Here is a 15,284-nt window from a genome sequence, read left to right on the forward strand (position 1 = left end):
TTATTTTGCTATAACTAACTGTATCTTAATCAAATCACAATACAACACCCAATTTTATTTCCTACAACATGAATCCTATTCTTTTTATTGAGTCATGAGTGCCTGTCTATCATAGTAATAAAGCAACAAAACAGTATCTATTAATTATAATACCTTAGCGTATTCATGGATTACATGCTAAAAATTAGGGGAACAATCCAGGAAATCTGAAGCATTTAAAGGTCTGCCTATTTCACTTGAGAAACATAAGCATGGGCCTCAAAATACCTAGGACTTAAAAATGCTTTCTATTTACCAAACTTGGGACCTAATTAGAAGGTATCCTTTAAAAAAAAAATCATTAAAACTTAACATAACCTATTAAAATGGGTTCCGCTTGCTAAATAGTATCAGTCATTGCTAAGAGTTATCCTTGCTTTTTCTCCCCTTCAGTTTCTTCTCACTTCCCGGCCCCTTAAAGGCTGTGGCGGTCTGAAGTTTCTCAGCATGCAGCAGGCGGCTTCTCCCTCACCAGTGCAGAGGAGGTTGCGAAATTTGGCTAGCTGTGGACGAAAATGGCACAAAATTCAGCAGGGAATTGATTTGAATGCCCCAACTCAGCCCAAAGTTCAATTACATGCATCATTTAGGCCCCACCCCCACCCCAAAGCATTGTCCCAATCCAAAACCTTATGTGTGCGTCAATGATTGGGAGATTACAGAGCCCCTTTGCATTTGAGGTGGTCTATTACCTTCAGTAATAAGTAAGGTAATAAGCAAGGTGCTATGCTCAATATGCCAGCAAGTTTGGAAAACTCAGCAGTGGCCAGAGGATTGGAGAAGATCAGTCTACATCCCAATCCCAAAGAAGGGCAGTGCCAAAGAATGCTCCAACTACCGCACAATTGTGCTCATTTCACACGCTAGCAAGGTTATGCTTAAAATTCTACAAGGCAGGCTTAAGCAGTATGTGGAACGAGAACTCCCAGAAGTGCAAGCTGGATTTGGAAGGGGCAGAGGAACCAGAGACCAAATTGCAAACATGCGCTGGATTATGGAGAAAGCTAGAGAGTTCCAGAAAAACATCTACTTCTGCTTCATTGACTACGCAAAAGCATTTGACTGTGTCGACCACAGCAAACTATGGCAAGTTCTTAAAGAAATGGGAGTGCCTGATCATCTCATCTGTCTCCTGAGAAATCTCTATGTGGGACAAGAAGCTACAGTTAGAACTGGATATGGAACAACTTATTGGTTCAAAATTGGGAAAGGAGTACGACAAGGTTGTATATTGTCTCCCTGCTTATTTAACTTATATGCAGAATTCATCATGCGAAAGGCTGGACTAGATGAATCCCAAGCCGGAATTAAGATTGCTGGAAGAAATATCAACAACCTCAGATATGCAGATGACACAACCTTGATGGCAGAAAGCGAGGAGGAATTAAAGAACCTTTTAATGAGGGTGAAAGAGGAGAGCGCAAAATATGGTCTGAAGCTCAACATCAAAAAAACCAAGATCATGGCCACTGGTCCCATCACCTCCTGGCAAATAGAAGGGGAAGAAGTATTATTCTACAAGGCAGAGGTATTAAACCTCACCTGCTCTGAGCAAACGCTTATAGGCTCCCTGAGAATGATCCAGATCACACTTTCAAGAAGAGGAGGAGAAGTGAGGGAGCCAAGGTAAGTCCAGTAGTCCAGCGAATGGGGCAGCAGGCAGGAAGGATCAAAGTTGGTGAACCTGTGCTGTTTGCCCTGAGGAGAGAAAGAAATGAGCAAACACCGCCATGCACCATTTCCTATCTACCTTATTGCTTTTTGAAGAGGGAGCTGCGCTAGTCTGCCGCAGCACAAATAACTTGGTGTCTTGCGGCACCGTAAATAACAATTTCTGAAAAGGGGTGGGGGTGGGGCTTTAGGCAATGCTTTCTAAAGGTAAGAGCTATTTGTCAGCAGAACAGACTGCCTTGGGAGGTGATAGGCTCACTTTTGCTAGAGGCATTTGCAGAGAAGCTGGAGGCCCATCTGTCAGGCATTGAGCAGAGGGTTCAACTATGGACTCAGCTACACGGCTGCAAATAAAACGGTCTAAGTGTGTTTTAAGTGCAATATACAATGTGACACTAGAAGGCGATGGTGAGCCTTATGGAAAATTTGATGTCTTTTTAGAAACGCTTTTTTTAAAAAAAGCATTTTCAGAACGTTTTTTTTATATGTGTGTAGATTCCACCTTAAGCGAGAGTCCCTTTCAACTTTAAAGTTCTATAATTCTATGAGTCAAGAGATTCAAGTTAAGCGTTCGTAATAACGCAACATGCAGAATATGCTTGAACGGCTAAATATGACAGGTTTTCTGCATGTGTGCCCTGTTCATCTGAGTGTTCCTATAGCTATGTTGAATGTTGACATATGTTTTAATCTGATAGTTGGTTTATTCTTCATTTTATTATTTTATGTTTCAAATAGCTGTTTTTAACTGGTAATTTTATTTAGTCATCCCCCTCCAAAAAAATTAAACTGCTTTGAGATTTTATTACAATAAAGCATTACATAAATATTGTTAAATAAATAAATAAATACACTGAAGAACGTTGTGAGCTGTGGAAAACACAGAGAGCAGTATTCAGCGTCTTTCTCCATCAACATAAGGATTTCCTGTTGCGCAATGGGACTTCCCCGTTCTTCCCACTCTCTGCATGCCTTGCAACTCTCCTCTAGGGAGCTCGGGGAACCCCCAAAAACAGTTTTAGGGGGCATGCAGGGGAAGGAGAAGTGGGGTTTGGAAGTCCAGTTGCATAAGTGGAAATCCTTGTGCTGAAAGGGATAGTTACTTAGTGGCCAAATTTAGAATTACCTTACCTTAATTTTGATGGCGTCCAAATGGTCTGTGATTTTCTTCAGCTGTGAATTGCATTCACCCACCTGTAAATACAAACATCAACTTATTTGCCTTGCTTAGGGAAGCTTACAGATTTGTAATTTTTCATTTTGTTGATTCTTTAAATTTATTAACTGCTTTCTCATCAAAATGCTCAAAGCAGTGTAGGAGGTTTAAAAACTATATTAAAAAACACCTTTTTTTTGAAAAAAAGAAGTCCAGAAACATGAACAATTAAATATGGAAACATTTCCAAAATATTAGTTAGTCCTTCTTGGAACATGTGTCAGTTTGTTTGTTCTTTAATCACTGAATCATACTAAAAGTTGAAGTTCTGTGAACCTTTGAAACAAACTTTAAATAGCAGTTGCTGGTGGGTCATGGTCACGACTGCAGGGGAAAGGGTTAATTCTTTCTTCCTGTGCCACACACTTGACACGCCCCCCCCCCAACCAATGATGCTGTTAGTTGTGAGAAGCAAAGTTCTATTGATACAAAAAGGAACTTCACTCCATGCCAAACATCAGCTTCAAGGGAGGGGATTATTTGCTGGGGCCAAGCTGCAAGAAGAGTTATCCCTCTTTTCTACAGTTCCAATCCAGGTGTCGTGTCCCCCCGTCCCCCGTCCCCCGTCCCGGATTATGTTTATTTCTGTATTTTTTAAAAAACACTAAAGCAACATCAATTGATGCATTTAGCACTGGATATAGTCTGGCTTCCCTTTACATTAACTGTAATGTTTCCAAGCACAATTCAATGTGTTGGTGCTGACCTTTAAAGCCCTAAATGGCCTCGGTCCTGTATACCTGAAGGAGCGTCTCCACTCCCATTGTTCAGCCCAGACACTGAGGTCCAGCGCCAAAGGCCTTCATTGTGAGAAGTGAAGTTACAGGGAACCAGGCAGAGGGCCTTCTCGGTAGTGGCGCCTGCCCTGTGGAACTCCCTCCCACCAGATGTCAAGGAAATAAAGAACTACCTGTTGGGAGCTGCCCAGAGCGGCTGGGAAACCCAGCCAGATGGGCAGTGTAGAAATAAATTATTATTATTATTATTATTATTATTATTATTATTATTATTATTATATATACATTTAATCCCTCTATTCAAAACCTCTGACCTGTAAGAAAACAGCCATGACTGCTAATCCATCTGCCTGGCAAGCGGCCTCCACAAAACTGGGGTATTTGTCTGCGTTCCAATGGACCACGTGGAGCTAGAAGGCAAGACAAGTAGTACTATCAATCATCACTTTACTGAAGCCAGACAAATTTCCATAATACAGTGGAACCTCGGTTTATGAACACCTCGGTTTATGAATTTTCGGTTTATGAACACCGCGGACCCATCTGGAACGGATTAATTCACTTTCCATTACTTTTAATGGGAAAGTTCGCTTCAGTTTATGAACGCTTCAGTTTATGAACAGACTTCCGGAACCAATTACACCCATGTTTCAGTTTATGAACGCTTCAGTTTAAGTACTTCACGGACCCGTCTGGAACAGATTAATCCACTTTCCATTACTTTCAATGGAAAAGTTTGCTTCAGTTTATGAACGCTTACTCTGTGGACCGTCTGGAACGGATTAATTCATTTTCCATTACTTTCAATGGGAAAGTTCGCTTCAGTTTATGAACGCTTCAGTTTATGAACAGACTTCCGGAACCAATTGTGTTCATAAACCGAGGTACCACTGTATCTCACAAGGAGTATTTGGGACTAGTTTAAACTTTTTGGTTTTTACAAGCCATCTTGAGGTATGAAGTCCTTTGGAAGCTCCATGCTTGTTGGTCCAAAGCTCTGAAGATCCGTTCTAGCCAGTCCTAGTCTTGGCCATTAAAAAAAAAAAGCAATGAAACAGTCTCTGGCCTGTTCACATGCCAACACTGCCAACTAGGCCATGTTCCCCACCCTCATTTTCCCCTCGACAGGAATCCTCAGATATACACGCTGGATTTGAGGGCTTACACAAGGTCCTTGGCTGCTACGGAAGTGCAAATGAGTAAAATATATGAATTCTGACTGCTCGGTTCATTAAATCATTCCGTATTCTGGAACGTAAAGGTGTCTCAAAACACTTGCACTTTTAAAAGCTGGACGGCACAACTTTTAAAAAAATTTATGCATGTTACAAGGAGGAAACAAATGCTTTCGGTCGGAATGGCTTTTATTGTAATGGAAAACAACAAACGAGAAAGGACACAAGTCAAATCTGAAACACTGTGGGGGAGGCCCATTCCCAATGGCTTGTGACTTCTCTTTTAAGGGATGTATGTATCTTGTCTTACCACCGCTTCTGCACCACAGCTTGTTGGAGAAATCTTTTAGGGCCTGTTTCTTGTGAATCACCACCACCACCATCAACATCATTGGCACTCCTGTACGGCAGCCTGTTGGAGGAACCTGGGTCCAGTGGATAGGCCGTCCCAGCTAAGTGGGACCTTGAATCCATTATCCTGTTGAGTTCATCTGCCAAGGGAAGTTATGTCGTCTTCTTTGACTGCAGAGCAGCTCTTTCTTCTTGCATGTGCCAGTTTGGCAGAGGTGCATTCTTGCATTCAAGAGCCTTTTTTCCCTTCTTCTTCATGGAACTAAGCACTGCAAACTGCCACCTAGACACTGATCCTTCGGAAGTCTCTCCACCTATATAGTTATGCCTGGTTCTGTCTCAATTCTAGGGTCCTTTCTCCAAAACCAGAAGGGTTTCTCTATTGGTTCTTGAAGATGTTTATAACCAGCAGTGGGAAACCTTTTTAGACTGACTAAAGATTCCTAGATATTGCCTCTTTCCATTTGGTTTCTTAGATGGAACTTAATTTTTGTTTTCCAGCTATATGTTTGTTTTGGAACATATTGTTTTCTAAGCACCTCTTATTAATTCTTTATATTCCATCTCACCTGGTTCCTGTGGAAAACATAAGTCTTTAAACACTGCAAATGTCATTTCCCACCCCCACCCCCAAATTTATTTCCCCCACTGATTTTAGCCACTCAACATATTCCCCCACTTTTCTCTATTTCACTAAGGACATTGCTTCTCCCTGTCTTCAGCACTATAGTACCGTACTTCCATTTCAGGTTACAATTCCATTAAAAATAAATAAACTCTAAAAAGTTTGTGTCTTAATGTTAGTTAAATGGAAGCCATTTACACTTTTTAAAGGTGGGGGAATCAGTATTTCAAAGTGTTAAGTTATGAATAACGGCTTTTGCATGACAAGTTCCATTTCAAACACAGAAACAACTAAATGTCAGAGGAAGCAAAAATATTGAACATCCGGGTGCAGGGAAACCTTGATGTATCAAAGTTTTAATGTGCACCTCAAGCTCCCTCACTTGGAAGTACTTCCCTGTTCATTTCAATGAAGCTGGTGTATATTCCTTTGAATAGAGGAGCCAACGCATGTAAATTACAGTGTGTGCCTCAGAGTACACGATACCTTGATACTTAAGTGTTTTCTGCACACAATGGATTCAATCATGCCCACATTGTTTTAGGGCATTTCCTGTTTATTGGAATGCTAATATTTTCTCGGCTTGTTTACAAGATCCGACTAATGTTTTAGAATAAAACGAATTCCCACAGAAGCAATGGCAAAACGTAAACATTTGTGCTTTTTTGTTCTGTGGCCTTCAGCGATAAACGTACAAGAGGCCAACTCTCTCCGAGGACTGCCACATTTTATACAGCAGGTACGTCCTCCTTGTTTAGCACATGTACATGCAATGGATAATGGAACACTCGAAAGGGAAATGAGCATCCAGGCATACTGCAGACATGCGCTAGGAAGCTGAAGCACAGTGCAGCTCCTCCATGGGGGGGTCCCTGTGTGCTCACTGAGATGTGTCTTCCTTCAAATATTAGTGTTCACCGATATGTGGCAAACAGCGATATTATATGCTGTGTAATGAGCGAAACAGCCCCCATTAGTCAGCATAATTTATAGACACTTTTCTGCGCAGTATACAAATGAAAGGCAGATTGGTAATACAGCTGGATGCATTTTCCAGAAATGATAAGAGGCAGATTCTAGGGGGGCGGACAGCAGTCCTGGTGAAGCATAATGAGAGTTACAACTGTAAACAAATGGTCTTTCAATTGCAGAAATCACTTCGGCGTGTTAAAACAGGCCTGCTTATCAAAGAACGGCTGTAAAGATGCAATCAGGAAATCACAACTATTCATATAGTTCAGTGGAGTGCTTTACCTCTGCTGCAAATCTTGTCCCATCCACTGCATGCTCAGAGCCAATGTCATCACTGGGCCCCCAATGGAAGTGAACTTGCCGCAGCCTATAGTTTCCAATGAGTGGACCCCCACTCAGCACTATAAATATAAAAAATGAAGGGTAGCATTGTTAGAATACTGGGAACCCAAGAGAAACGTGACATTTTCCTTGTCACTGCCAAAGGGCCAAAACAAGCAGGACGTGAAAGAGTGCGACTGGATATCCCAATTTTAAAGTAGTTGGAGGGAAACTCTGATTTTGACCAGAGTCACAGCACTGGAGAAGGGCTTTAACCCCACCCCACCCTAATTCTCTGGATCTAAATCTCCATCTTCACAATAGAAAATGCAGGCAACATACAAAGGCAGGGAGTAATTTAGATCTGAAACATGTTGCTGGGAGAACTGGTTAGCTTGCCCTCTTCCAGCACTACTCCTCCGACCAAAATTGGGGACACAGCACAAGGCTACAGCTTCCCTGTAAAGTCCCTGTTTCTCCTGGAAATTGCTGGACTACATGGATCTTTGGGTCGAATTCAGCAAGGCAGTTCTTAGAATTCCTGCACAGGTGTTTGTATATGTGTTCTCCTCTAATATTTGCAGCAGAACTGCAGTGCTGTTTGCCCATCTCCTATGAATTTTTTTTTAATACTAAGATCTTCCACTACTGAACATAATAACATATGAAATTAGAAGGTAATCACTTGACTTGCTGTTTCATCCCATCCCCGCCCCCGCCCCCCAATCATCTAATTTGGGGGGAATGAACTTTGGGCCGGGACATAACTTGCTCGCTGACTACAGGCACAAATGGAAACGAGAAATCTGAACTGCTCACATGAAATCAGACCTACAATCAGAAACAAAGGCTCCAACTATTCTGCAGACTAAATGAAAGCTGTGTTTGGAAGAGGAATTTTGCCAATTTAAACAGGGTTTGGGGGGGGGCAACTGTTCAGCTCACTTGCTGTGTATAAGACTGAAGTATCTTCAGACAGGATGAGGCTAGGGTGTTTGAACTCTGGTAAATTCAGATAGATGCAATTGTGGATGTTATGAGAATTCTAAGATAATCTTAAATGATAGGCCTAGCTCGCAAGTCATTTTAAACCATAGTTAATATAAACTAACGTTTCAGGTGAAATGAGCAGTGTGCTGGTACATGAGGCTCACATCACTAGTGTTTTGCTCGTCCTAAAGTCCAGTCTGTTTTTGGTAAGCGGAAACAAATCAGAAAGCTTGCTTTGTCTTATGTTGGTTTACCTCTGGTGTTTTATCAGACTTGCAAACCAGGACTATCAATTGCAACATTTCCTCAAACAAACAATGAGTGCTGAATTTATGTCATGCCAAGCCAGTCTCTGGTTAGTTTCATCCCCAGATCACAGAAGGGAGGGGAGAAATGTGGTCTTTTGCCCATTCACAGCAAATCTTAGTTTAAAGTGTCATGCAAACCAGACCACAGAATGTTATTTCACCTCAGGAAATACTGAGAACCGCCCTAAAACGAAAGCAGAATGAAATCGACCACAAAAACAAACCTGATTTATTTTCAGTGTCATCGAATTCCACACTGGTGGAGTGTCCGTTGTTGAGTATAACTTTAGCGGAGGAAGGGTCATAGTTAGGGCAGAGAGGACGCAGAGTGGGGTCATATTTAGTCGTCTCAGTTTGGATATCAATGGGAGATTGACGGTCTCCAGTCGCGAGAGGGAAAAGTTCCTTCCAGTGAGAAGGCCCTAGAATGTATTGCAGTAGAAAAAAGGTGTTCATTAAAATGCATTCCATGCAGCCGGAGAAACAAAGGAATTGTCGTGAGAAAGTAATCACAAGAACCTACCTGGATTTTCTTAATTTTTTTTCTTAAAAAATATTATTCAGATAATTAAACATGGATGGATTTAAAGGGATGGGAAGTACACCGCCCAGTTGTCTTTGGTGAGCTATAAGGCAGCTCTCTCTACATAAATAGGTCTTAATTCTAATATGAGTTAAATACCCAAGGATCCGGGTTAGAACCCTCAGGTGGGTCATTTTCTGCCTACTTCCAGGCATTCTGGTCATTAGGAATGCAGCAGGCACCTGAAATTGACACACATGCAATAGATTCAGAGAACATTTCCCCACCAGCTGATTAATGTGCAGTTGACACATCTAAATTGCTTCATTCTGGTTCCATTCCTATATGGGACAGACAGCTACAAATTCCTGCATCGCAGGGGGTTTTGAACTAGATGGTCCTCTGGGTCCTTTCCTCTGAAGTTGTGCAATCAATTCAGCTACTACCCCAGATCTCTGCCATTGTTACACAGCCACAGTTTACCAGGCCCCCGGCCGTTTGGTGGCGTTAACTCACATAATACATGCATATTTAAAATGACAGGGCTGAAAACCAATTTCCTAGGCTAGAGTTCAGTTTATTAGGAGGTGCCATCCTTTGAAAAAGGGACCCAGGTGGCGCTGTGGTTAAACCACTGAGCCTAGGGCTTGCTGATCAGAAGGTCAGCGGTTCGAATCCCTGTGACGGGGTGAGCTCCCGTTGCTTGGTCCCAGCTTCTGCCAACCTAGCAGTTCGAAAGCACGTCAAAATGCAAGTAGATAAATAGGAACCGCTACAGCGGGAAGGTAAACGGTGTTTCCATGTGCTGCTCTGGTTTGCCAGAAGTGGCTTTGTCATGCTGGCCACATGACCTGGAAGCTATACGCCGCTCCCTCGGCCAATAATGCGAGATGAGCGCGCAACCCCAGAGTCGGTCACGACTGGACCTAATGGTCAGGGGTCCCTTTACCTTTACTTTATCCTTTGAAAAACAGTTCAGTTTATTAGAAGGTGCCAGCCTTTGGAAGAAAAAGAATCAAGAGTTCTTAGCATATTTACACTTAAATTAATTTTATGCCATTTAAACTGTCACAGCTATCTTCCACAAGAATATTGGGAACTGGTGAAGGGGTTAGACCCCTCTGTATTAAACACACACACACACACACACACACACACACACACACACACACACAGTTCATAAAACTGCAGTTCTCCCAATTCCTTGGGGAAAGGGAAATAAGGGTTAAACCACAGATACTAGCACATTGTTAGGTGCTTTGGTGACCAGCCCTGGAGATTTGTCCTATTTTGCATGTTAATGCATAATGTAACATTCTAAAGAACAAAAAAAAATGCCAGCAGGGGTGGTAGGAGAATCAATTCTAGTTATCAGCTTCCTTTTATTCAAGAAGTCTTCACAAGGGGAGGAATAGCTCCAGTGTAGCCTCATACCCTTAACACTGTCAGGAATACTTTTGGTGAAACTTAGGGTATACACCTCCTCTGCTATCGCACCAGTGGCTTCCAGCTCCGTAGAAAGTTTGTGAAGATTATAAGCAGCCTTCTGAAGATTTGCCCGTCAGTTTCCAAGTGATCTACCAGTGTGCAAATAAAAAACGCCAGTATAATCCCACCATATAATTGATTCATAACAGATTTCCAGGAATCTTTGCTTTAATCCTAGCTGTAGGTCTCTAGCACCAAAGTGTTCCTCCCCTCCCAATACTGTTGGGGGGAAGCACGAAAGTTAACAAACAAACAAAATGTATTCACTTTATTTTAGCAGTATGAATTATAGTACTGTACTGAGTATTTGTATAGCACATTTCAATCATCCAGTGTCCTTTATCTACATTAGCTCAGAAATCCTTACAACAGCTTTGTAAGGTAGGCAAGTATTTTTATCCCAAGATTGCAGGCGGAGGGTTGAGGCTGGCTTACTTACTGAAGGCAACCTACTGAGTCCGACAAGATAACATCTTGACCCACTCTGGGCCTCTAATTCTCGGAAAACACCATCACACCTAATGTTATCTGGGATGCACAGTTTGTTCGACGTCAGGCATGTTTCTGTCTCACCAAGATTATCTGTCCTGCAGGCTTTCAAACTGTGTTTCTTACCATAAGTGGTAAGTCAAACTATAGGCCCCAAATGGGTTGGCTACACAATTACTTGAAAGATTTTTCTGCTTATAGAATCACTTTAGCACATAGCACCAAAAGCACCATTTGCAAAGTAACATTCCTACCACTCTAAATTTTAACCAACTTTTCAAATGTGCAACTTGTAAGTTAATTAAGCCTGCACAAGGACTTATAAATTGGCTTTTGTTCACGGCAAACAAGGAAGTATTAATTTCGTGCCGTCTGATTTAGAGTTCAATCCTATGCATGCTTTGTTTAGAAGCTGAGTCCTACTGTGTGTATATAGCAGGAGTCCTTAAGCAGTGTGTGGATTACACTACCCTGGTCATTTGGTGACACTGTGGTCTAAACCACTGAGCCTCTTGTGCTTGCCGATCAGAAGGTCGATGGTTCGAATCCCCACAACTGAGTGAGCTCCTGTTGCTCTGTCCCTGCTCCTGCTAGCCTAGCAGTTCGAAAGCACACCAGTGCAAGTAGATAAATAGGTACCACTGCGGTGGGAAAGTAAACGGCGTTTCCGTGAGCTCTGGTTTCCCCTCAGCCTGAAAGCAAGATGAGAGCCGCAACCCCATAGTCACCTTTGACTGGACTTAACCGTCCAAGGGTCCTTTACCTTTACCTTTATAATTTAAAGAAAGTTTGAAAACTACTCATCTGTTACCGTGCCATCCTTTTCTTTAACAATGAACATTTTATCACCTGTTAACCACAAATGTGGAGTAGAATATATGTATATTTTAAAAAACTATTGAAGACTATTCTAGTTGTAGGGAAATGCGCTGGTATTTCCAGTTTAGAACTCTTCTATGTTTTCATCACACAGCACAGCTTGTAGTAGTACTACATCAGCCAAAGTTCCCCAGATCTCCAGTGCGCTCAGAGAGGTTCTTGAAACCAGGAGTTCCAATGCGCAGCTAGAACATTCCACACATTTTGTATGCAAAGCCCCCCCCCATGACAGAGAAAACACATGGGGCATCCATTCAACATTTTGTATTCTCACTAACACTGCTCATGACGTTTGCCAGCCATCTATTTAGTTTGCAGAGGAGGTACCTTGCTAAAGTATCATTTATTATTAAGAAGACATACAACAACTCATTTGGTGCACCGCCATATGCAGCAGAACACAAAGCTGTGCCATTGTATCTTCAGTATGTGTCTTGCTAAACAGACCTCATCCATCCTTCTGTTGCATCAAGATTAGGTAACTGCAACCCAGCACAGCATAGAGAGCTTTTAACAGTACAATCCTATACATCCAGTACAATCAGAAGCGAATCCCATTGAGTTCTACCAAGTAGGTGAGTACAGGATTGCAGAAGGTAATGCTGAACCATTCCATTTACTACCGGTAAGTTGTCTTTCTAGGTACATATGGACTAAGAAGTGCTGGTTCTAAAGTGGCATTATTAGTTAGATTTATGTTTATTCTGTAAGGTAGAACACGTATCAAAAGTCAGAGTTCTCCCCCAGCTCATTAACCGAGCCCCCAGAAATTTATGGAATGCAAAGATGTATTCAGCTTGGAAGGAATGATTAAGGGATACATCACAAAGCAAGGTTGTTTTGGTGCAGAAGGAAAAATGTAAGCTGCACCCTAAGTGTAAAGGTTGATTATTGGCTCACACAAGATGCTGTATTTTATATGCTATATTTTATACATGGTTCCCAAAGAACCATGAGCAGCAGGATTCTCCAACTCCTGCTGAAGTTCTACACTTTCCCCTTTCTAAATCCAGAGATTCCCTATTCAGTACTGTAATATACTTTGAAAATCTGAACAGAGAGCTGCATATGGAACCTCTGGATTTAAGATTAAGGGAGGCATTTTTTTTGTTTAAATTAAGCCCTACTTAATTCAACAGGGCTTATGCCCAAGTAATGGGGTTAGGACATCTGCCTAAATTGCTCTAAAACATGAAGGTAAAATTTGTACTAGCTACAATGCATGTTTGGTTTCCTTCCTGCATTCTGACATGAACAACATTCACACATAACACAAAGAATCAGAGTTTAAATACATGTGCTTTTGAGTGTCACAGAGAAAAGGTCTCATGTGTAGACTGCCCTAGCACAGATTTCAGAGGTTTTACAGAGTTATAGAGTCACTTATAGAAGCGGAATAAATACTGTGGAATGTAATATTATTAATGCAATACACAAAAGGGGGGGAAAGAAACCAATTCATGTTAAACTACTACTGCCTTGCATCTCATTTAGCAATCACAATATATATAAATATTTTCCTTCCCCCGCAAAAAAAACAATGCAAATCAGCTGCTGTTTTTAGCTTTGCAAGCCTATCAATTAAGAAGTTCCCCGTTATCCCCCAGAACCAGCAATGCATCCCCAAAATGCTTTTAAAACCCCTAGTTTAAACCCCATTTCAAAGCGTATCTGGCAAGTGAATTGGTTTGGCAAATTGTGATTAACAGCACCTACACTAGAGATCAATCCACCTCCACTTGCCCACAACCGCTATAACTTGCAAACAAATCCCACAGCAGCAACACGCCCCGGATCGAGATGCACGTGCGGTGGAACTGGGCTCAGCGCTTCCACCGCACTTAAAAAGTTGCCCATGCCTTCTAACTCACTTATTGCACGGACTTTGCAGCAGGTTGCCAAGGTCCGAATTAAAAATAAACATCTAAACGGAAGCATGCAAAATCCACCCCAGCCGATCTCCCTCCCGGGGCCTCCCCGTCCTGCTCTGATTGCCCCAGAGAGCCAGCAGCAGCTCTCCCCCCTCACCGTTGTGCTCATCGTATCCCCAGTGCATCGTGGCTAGTCCCCTAACGGGATGCTCTGGCTGGTGCCGCTGTAGTGGGGACGCAGAAAGGCGGACGCTCCACGAGGCAGGACCAAGCGCGCCCAGGGCGGCCCCGCGGCGCCTTCTTATGCTCCGCGCGCCCTGCAGCGCCGCACTTGGCCGCCAGGGGACCCAAGCAAGGGCGTCGCGGCGCCACCCTCGGGGGCCAGTCACTTGAGAAGACGCGCAAGGCTAGGCACAAGTTGTGTCGCCTTGTCTGGCCCTCTCTGCTTTCATGTATTAGAAAGCATTTCGAGACCGATCCTCAGCAGCTTTACTCAGCCTGCTGCTGGATCAGGACCAGCATCCCGTTCAGCATCCTGTTCTTACGGTGACCGACTAGACGCGTGTAGGAAGCCTGCAAATTGGACGTGTGCACGGTCGGCAGCACTCGGCCCACCTGCGATTCCCAGGAAATGGGATTCAGACGCATGGTTCTTGCTGCAGTGGCAGTAGAACCTAGCTAGCCGTCCTAGCTAGTACTTCCTAGTAAGATCGTGCGCAATGGATTAGGAACGTGGGGGGGGGGGATTCCTGCTGGATCAGCTCCCAAATACATCTAAATCAGCTCTGGCCCCCGCTCGTCCCAAATGCTCCCGTGCATTTGGGAGCATTTCCAGCGGGGTAGCCCTGAAGTGCGATCTGCTCGGAAGTAAGCCCCACTGAGTTCTATAGGACTTGCTTCTGTGTATAGAGGTATATACATATGCATATACATACATACATGCATATACATACACACACACACACACACACACACACATATGACACTGCAATCCTCCTAAACAGGAATATTATGAGTAACACGGGACTAGAGAGGGGGCTGTTAGTGAGACATCAGATCAGTCCAAGCCACAGCTAACTCCTTAGTTGCACGATTCAGATGTATACAAGCCACATGGTAGAGAGCCTTCTCAGTAGTTGTGCCAGCCCTGTGGAACACCCTTCTGTTAGATGTCAAAGTGATAAATAATTATAAGACCTTCCGTAGACATCTAAAGGCAGCCCTGAATTGGGACGCTTTTAATGTGTGATGTTCTGTGTTGTTGTTGTTGTTGTTGTTGTTTTTATGTATATTTTGTTGGAAGCCACCCAGAGTTGCTAGTCAGATGGGCGGAGTATTACTACTACTACTACTACTACTACTGTTATAGAAAAGTGGCAGAGTTTGAAATATGGACTTTCTACTTGTGAGCCATTAGGAGCTTATCAGCAATTCAACAATGAAAACATTAGTGCCCCTTTAGTTTTAAAAAAGTCCTAGGGGAGGGATCGAAGGGAAGCATGTATTATTTTCATGTTTGGTTTATTGCATAGTTTTTATTACTAAAAACACAAATAAATACATTTTAAAAACTGTAGCTTTTAAAAATGACATCTGTTTGGACTAATCACTTGAAACTTTCCATACATG

At 42.6% G+C, this 15,284-nt stretch overlaps 1 protein-coding gene across 1 annotated transcript; it reads right to left on the minus strand.

The window, feature by feature from the left end:
* Nucleotides 1-330: 330 nt before the first annotated feature.
* On the minus strand, nucleotides 331-13,941 carry LOC118090074 (carbonic anhydrase 13). The gene is made up of 7 exons (XM_060277721.1): nucleotides 13,813-13,941; nucleotides 8,630-8,827; nucleotides 7,069-7,187; nucleotides 3,978-4,073; nucleotides 2,842-2,904; nucleotides 1,582-1,737; nucleotides 331-542 (listed from the first exon to the last, which is right to left on the minus strand). Exons 1-7 carry the CDS (start codon nucleotides 13,838-13,840, stop codon nucleotides 429-431), a joined length of 774 nt encoding a protein of 257 aa, XP_060133704.1. The 5' UTR covers nucleotides 13,841-13,941; the 3' UTR covers nucleotides 331-428.
* Between the last annotated feature and the right edge of the window lie 1,343 nt (nucleotides 13,942-15,284).

This window comes from Zootoca vivipara, chromosome 8 (assembly GCF_963506605.1).
Source record: "Zootoca vivipara chromosome 8, rZooViv1.1, whole genome shotgun sequence".
Lineage (NCBI taxonomy): Eukaryota > Metazoa > Chordata > Lepidosauria > Squamata > Lacertidae > Zootoca > Zootoca vivipara.

Excerpts from the sequence above, each read along its gene's own strand:
- LOC118090074 (XM_060277721.1), bottom strand. The coding sequence starts at position 13,840 with ATGCACTGGGGATACGATGAGCACAACG. Across the intron at positions 2,905-3,977 it reads TCATGGCTGTTTTCTTACAG|GTGGGTGAATGCAATTCACA; the intron begins GTCAGAGGTTTT and ends TTGTATTTACAG. Across the intron at positions 543-1,581 it reads TAAGCGTTTGCTCAGAGCAG|CTAGCCAAATTTCGCAACCT; the intron begins GTGAGGTTTAAT and ends TTTCGTCCACAG.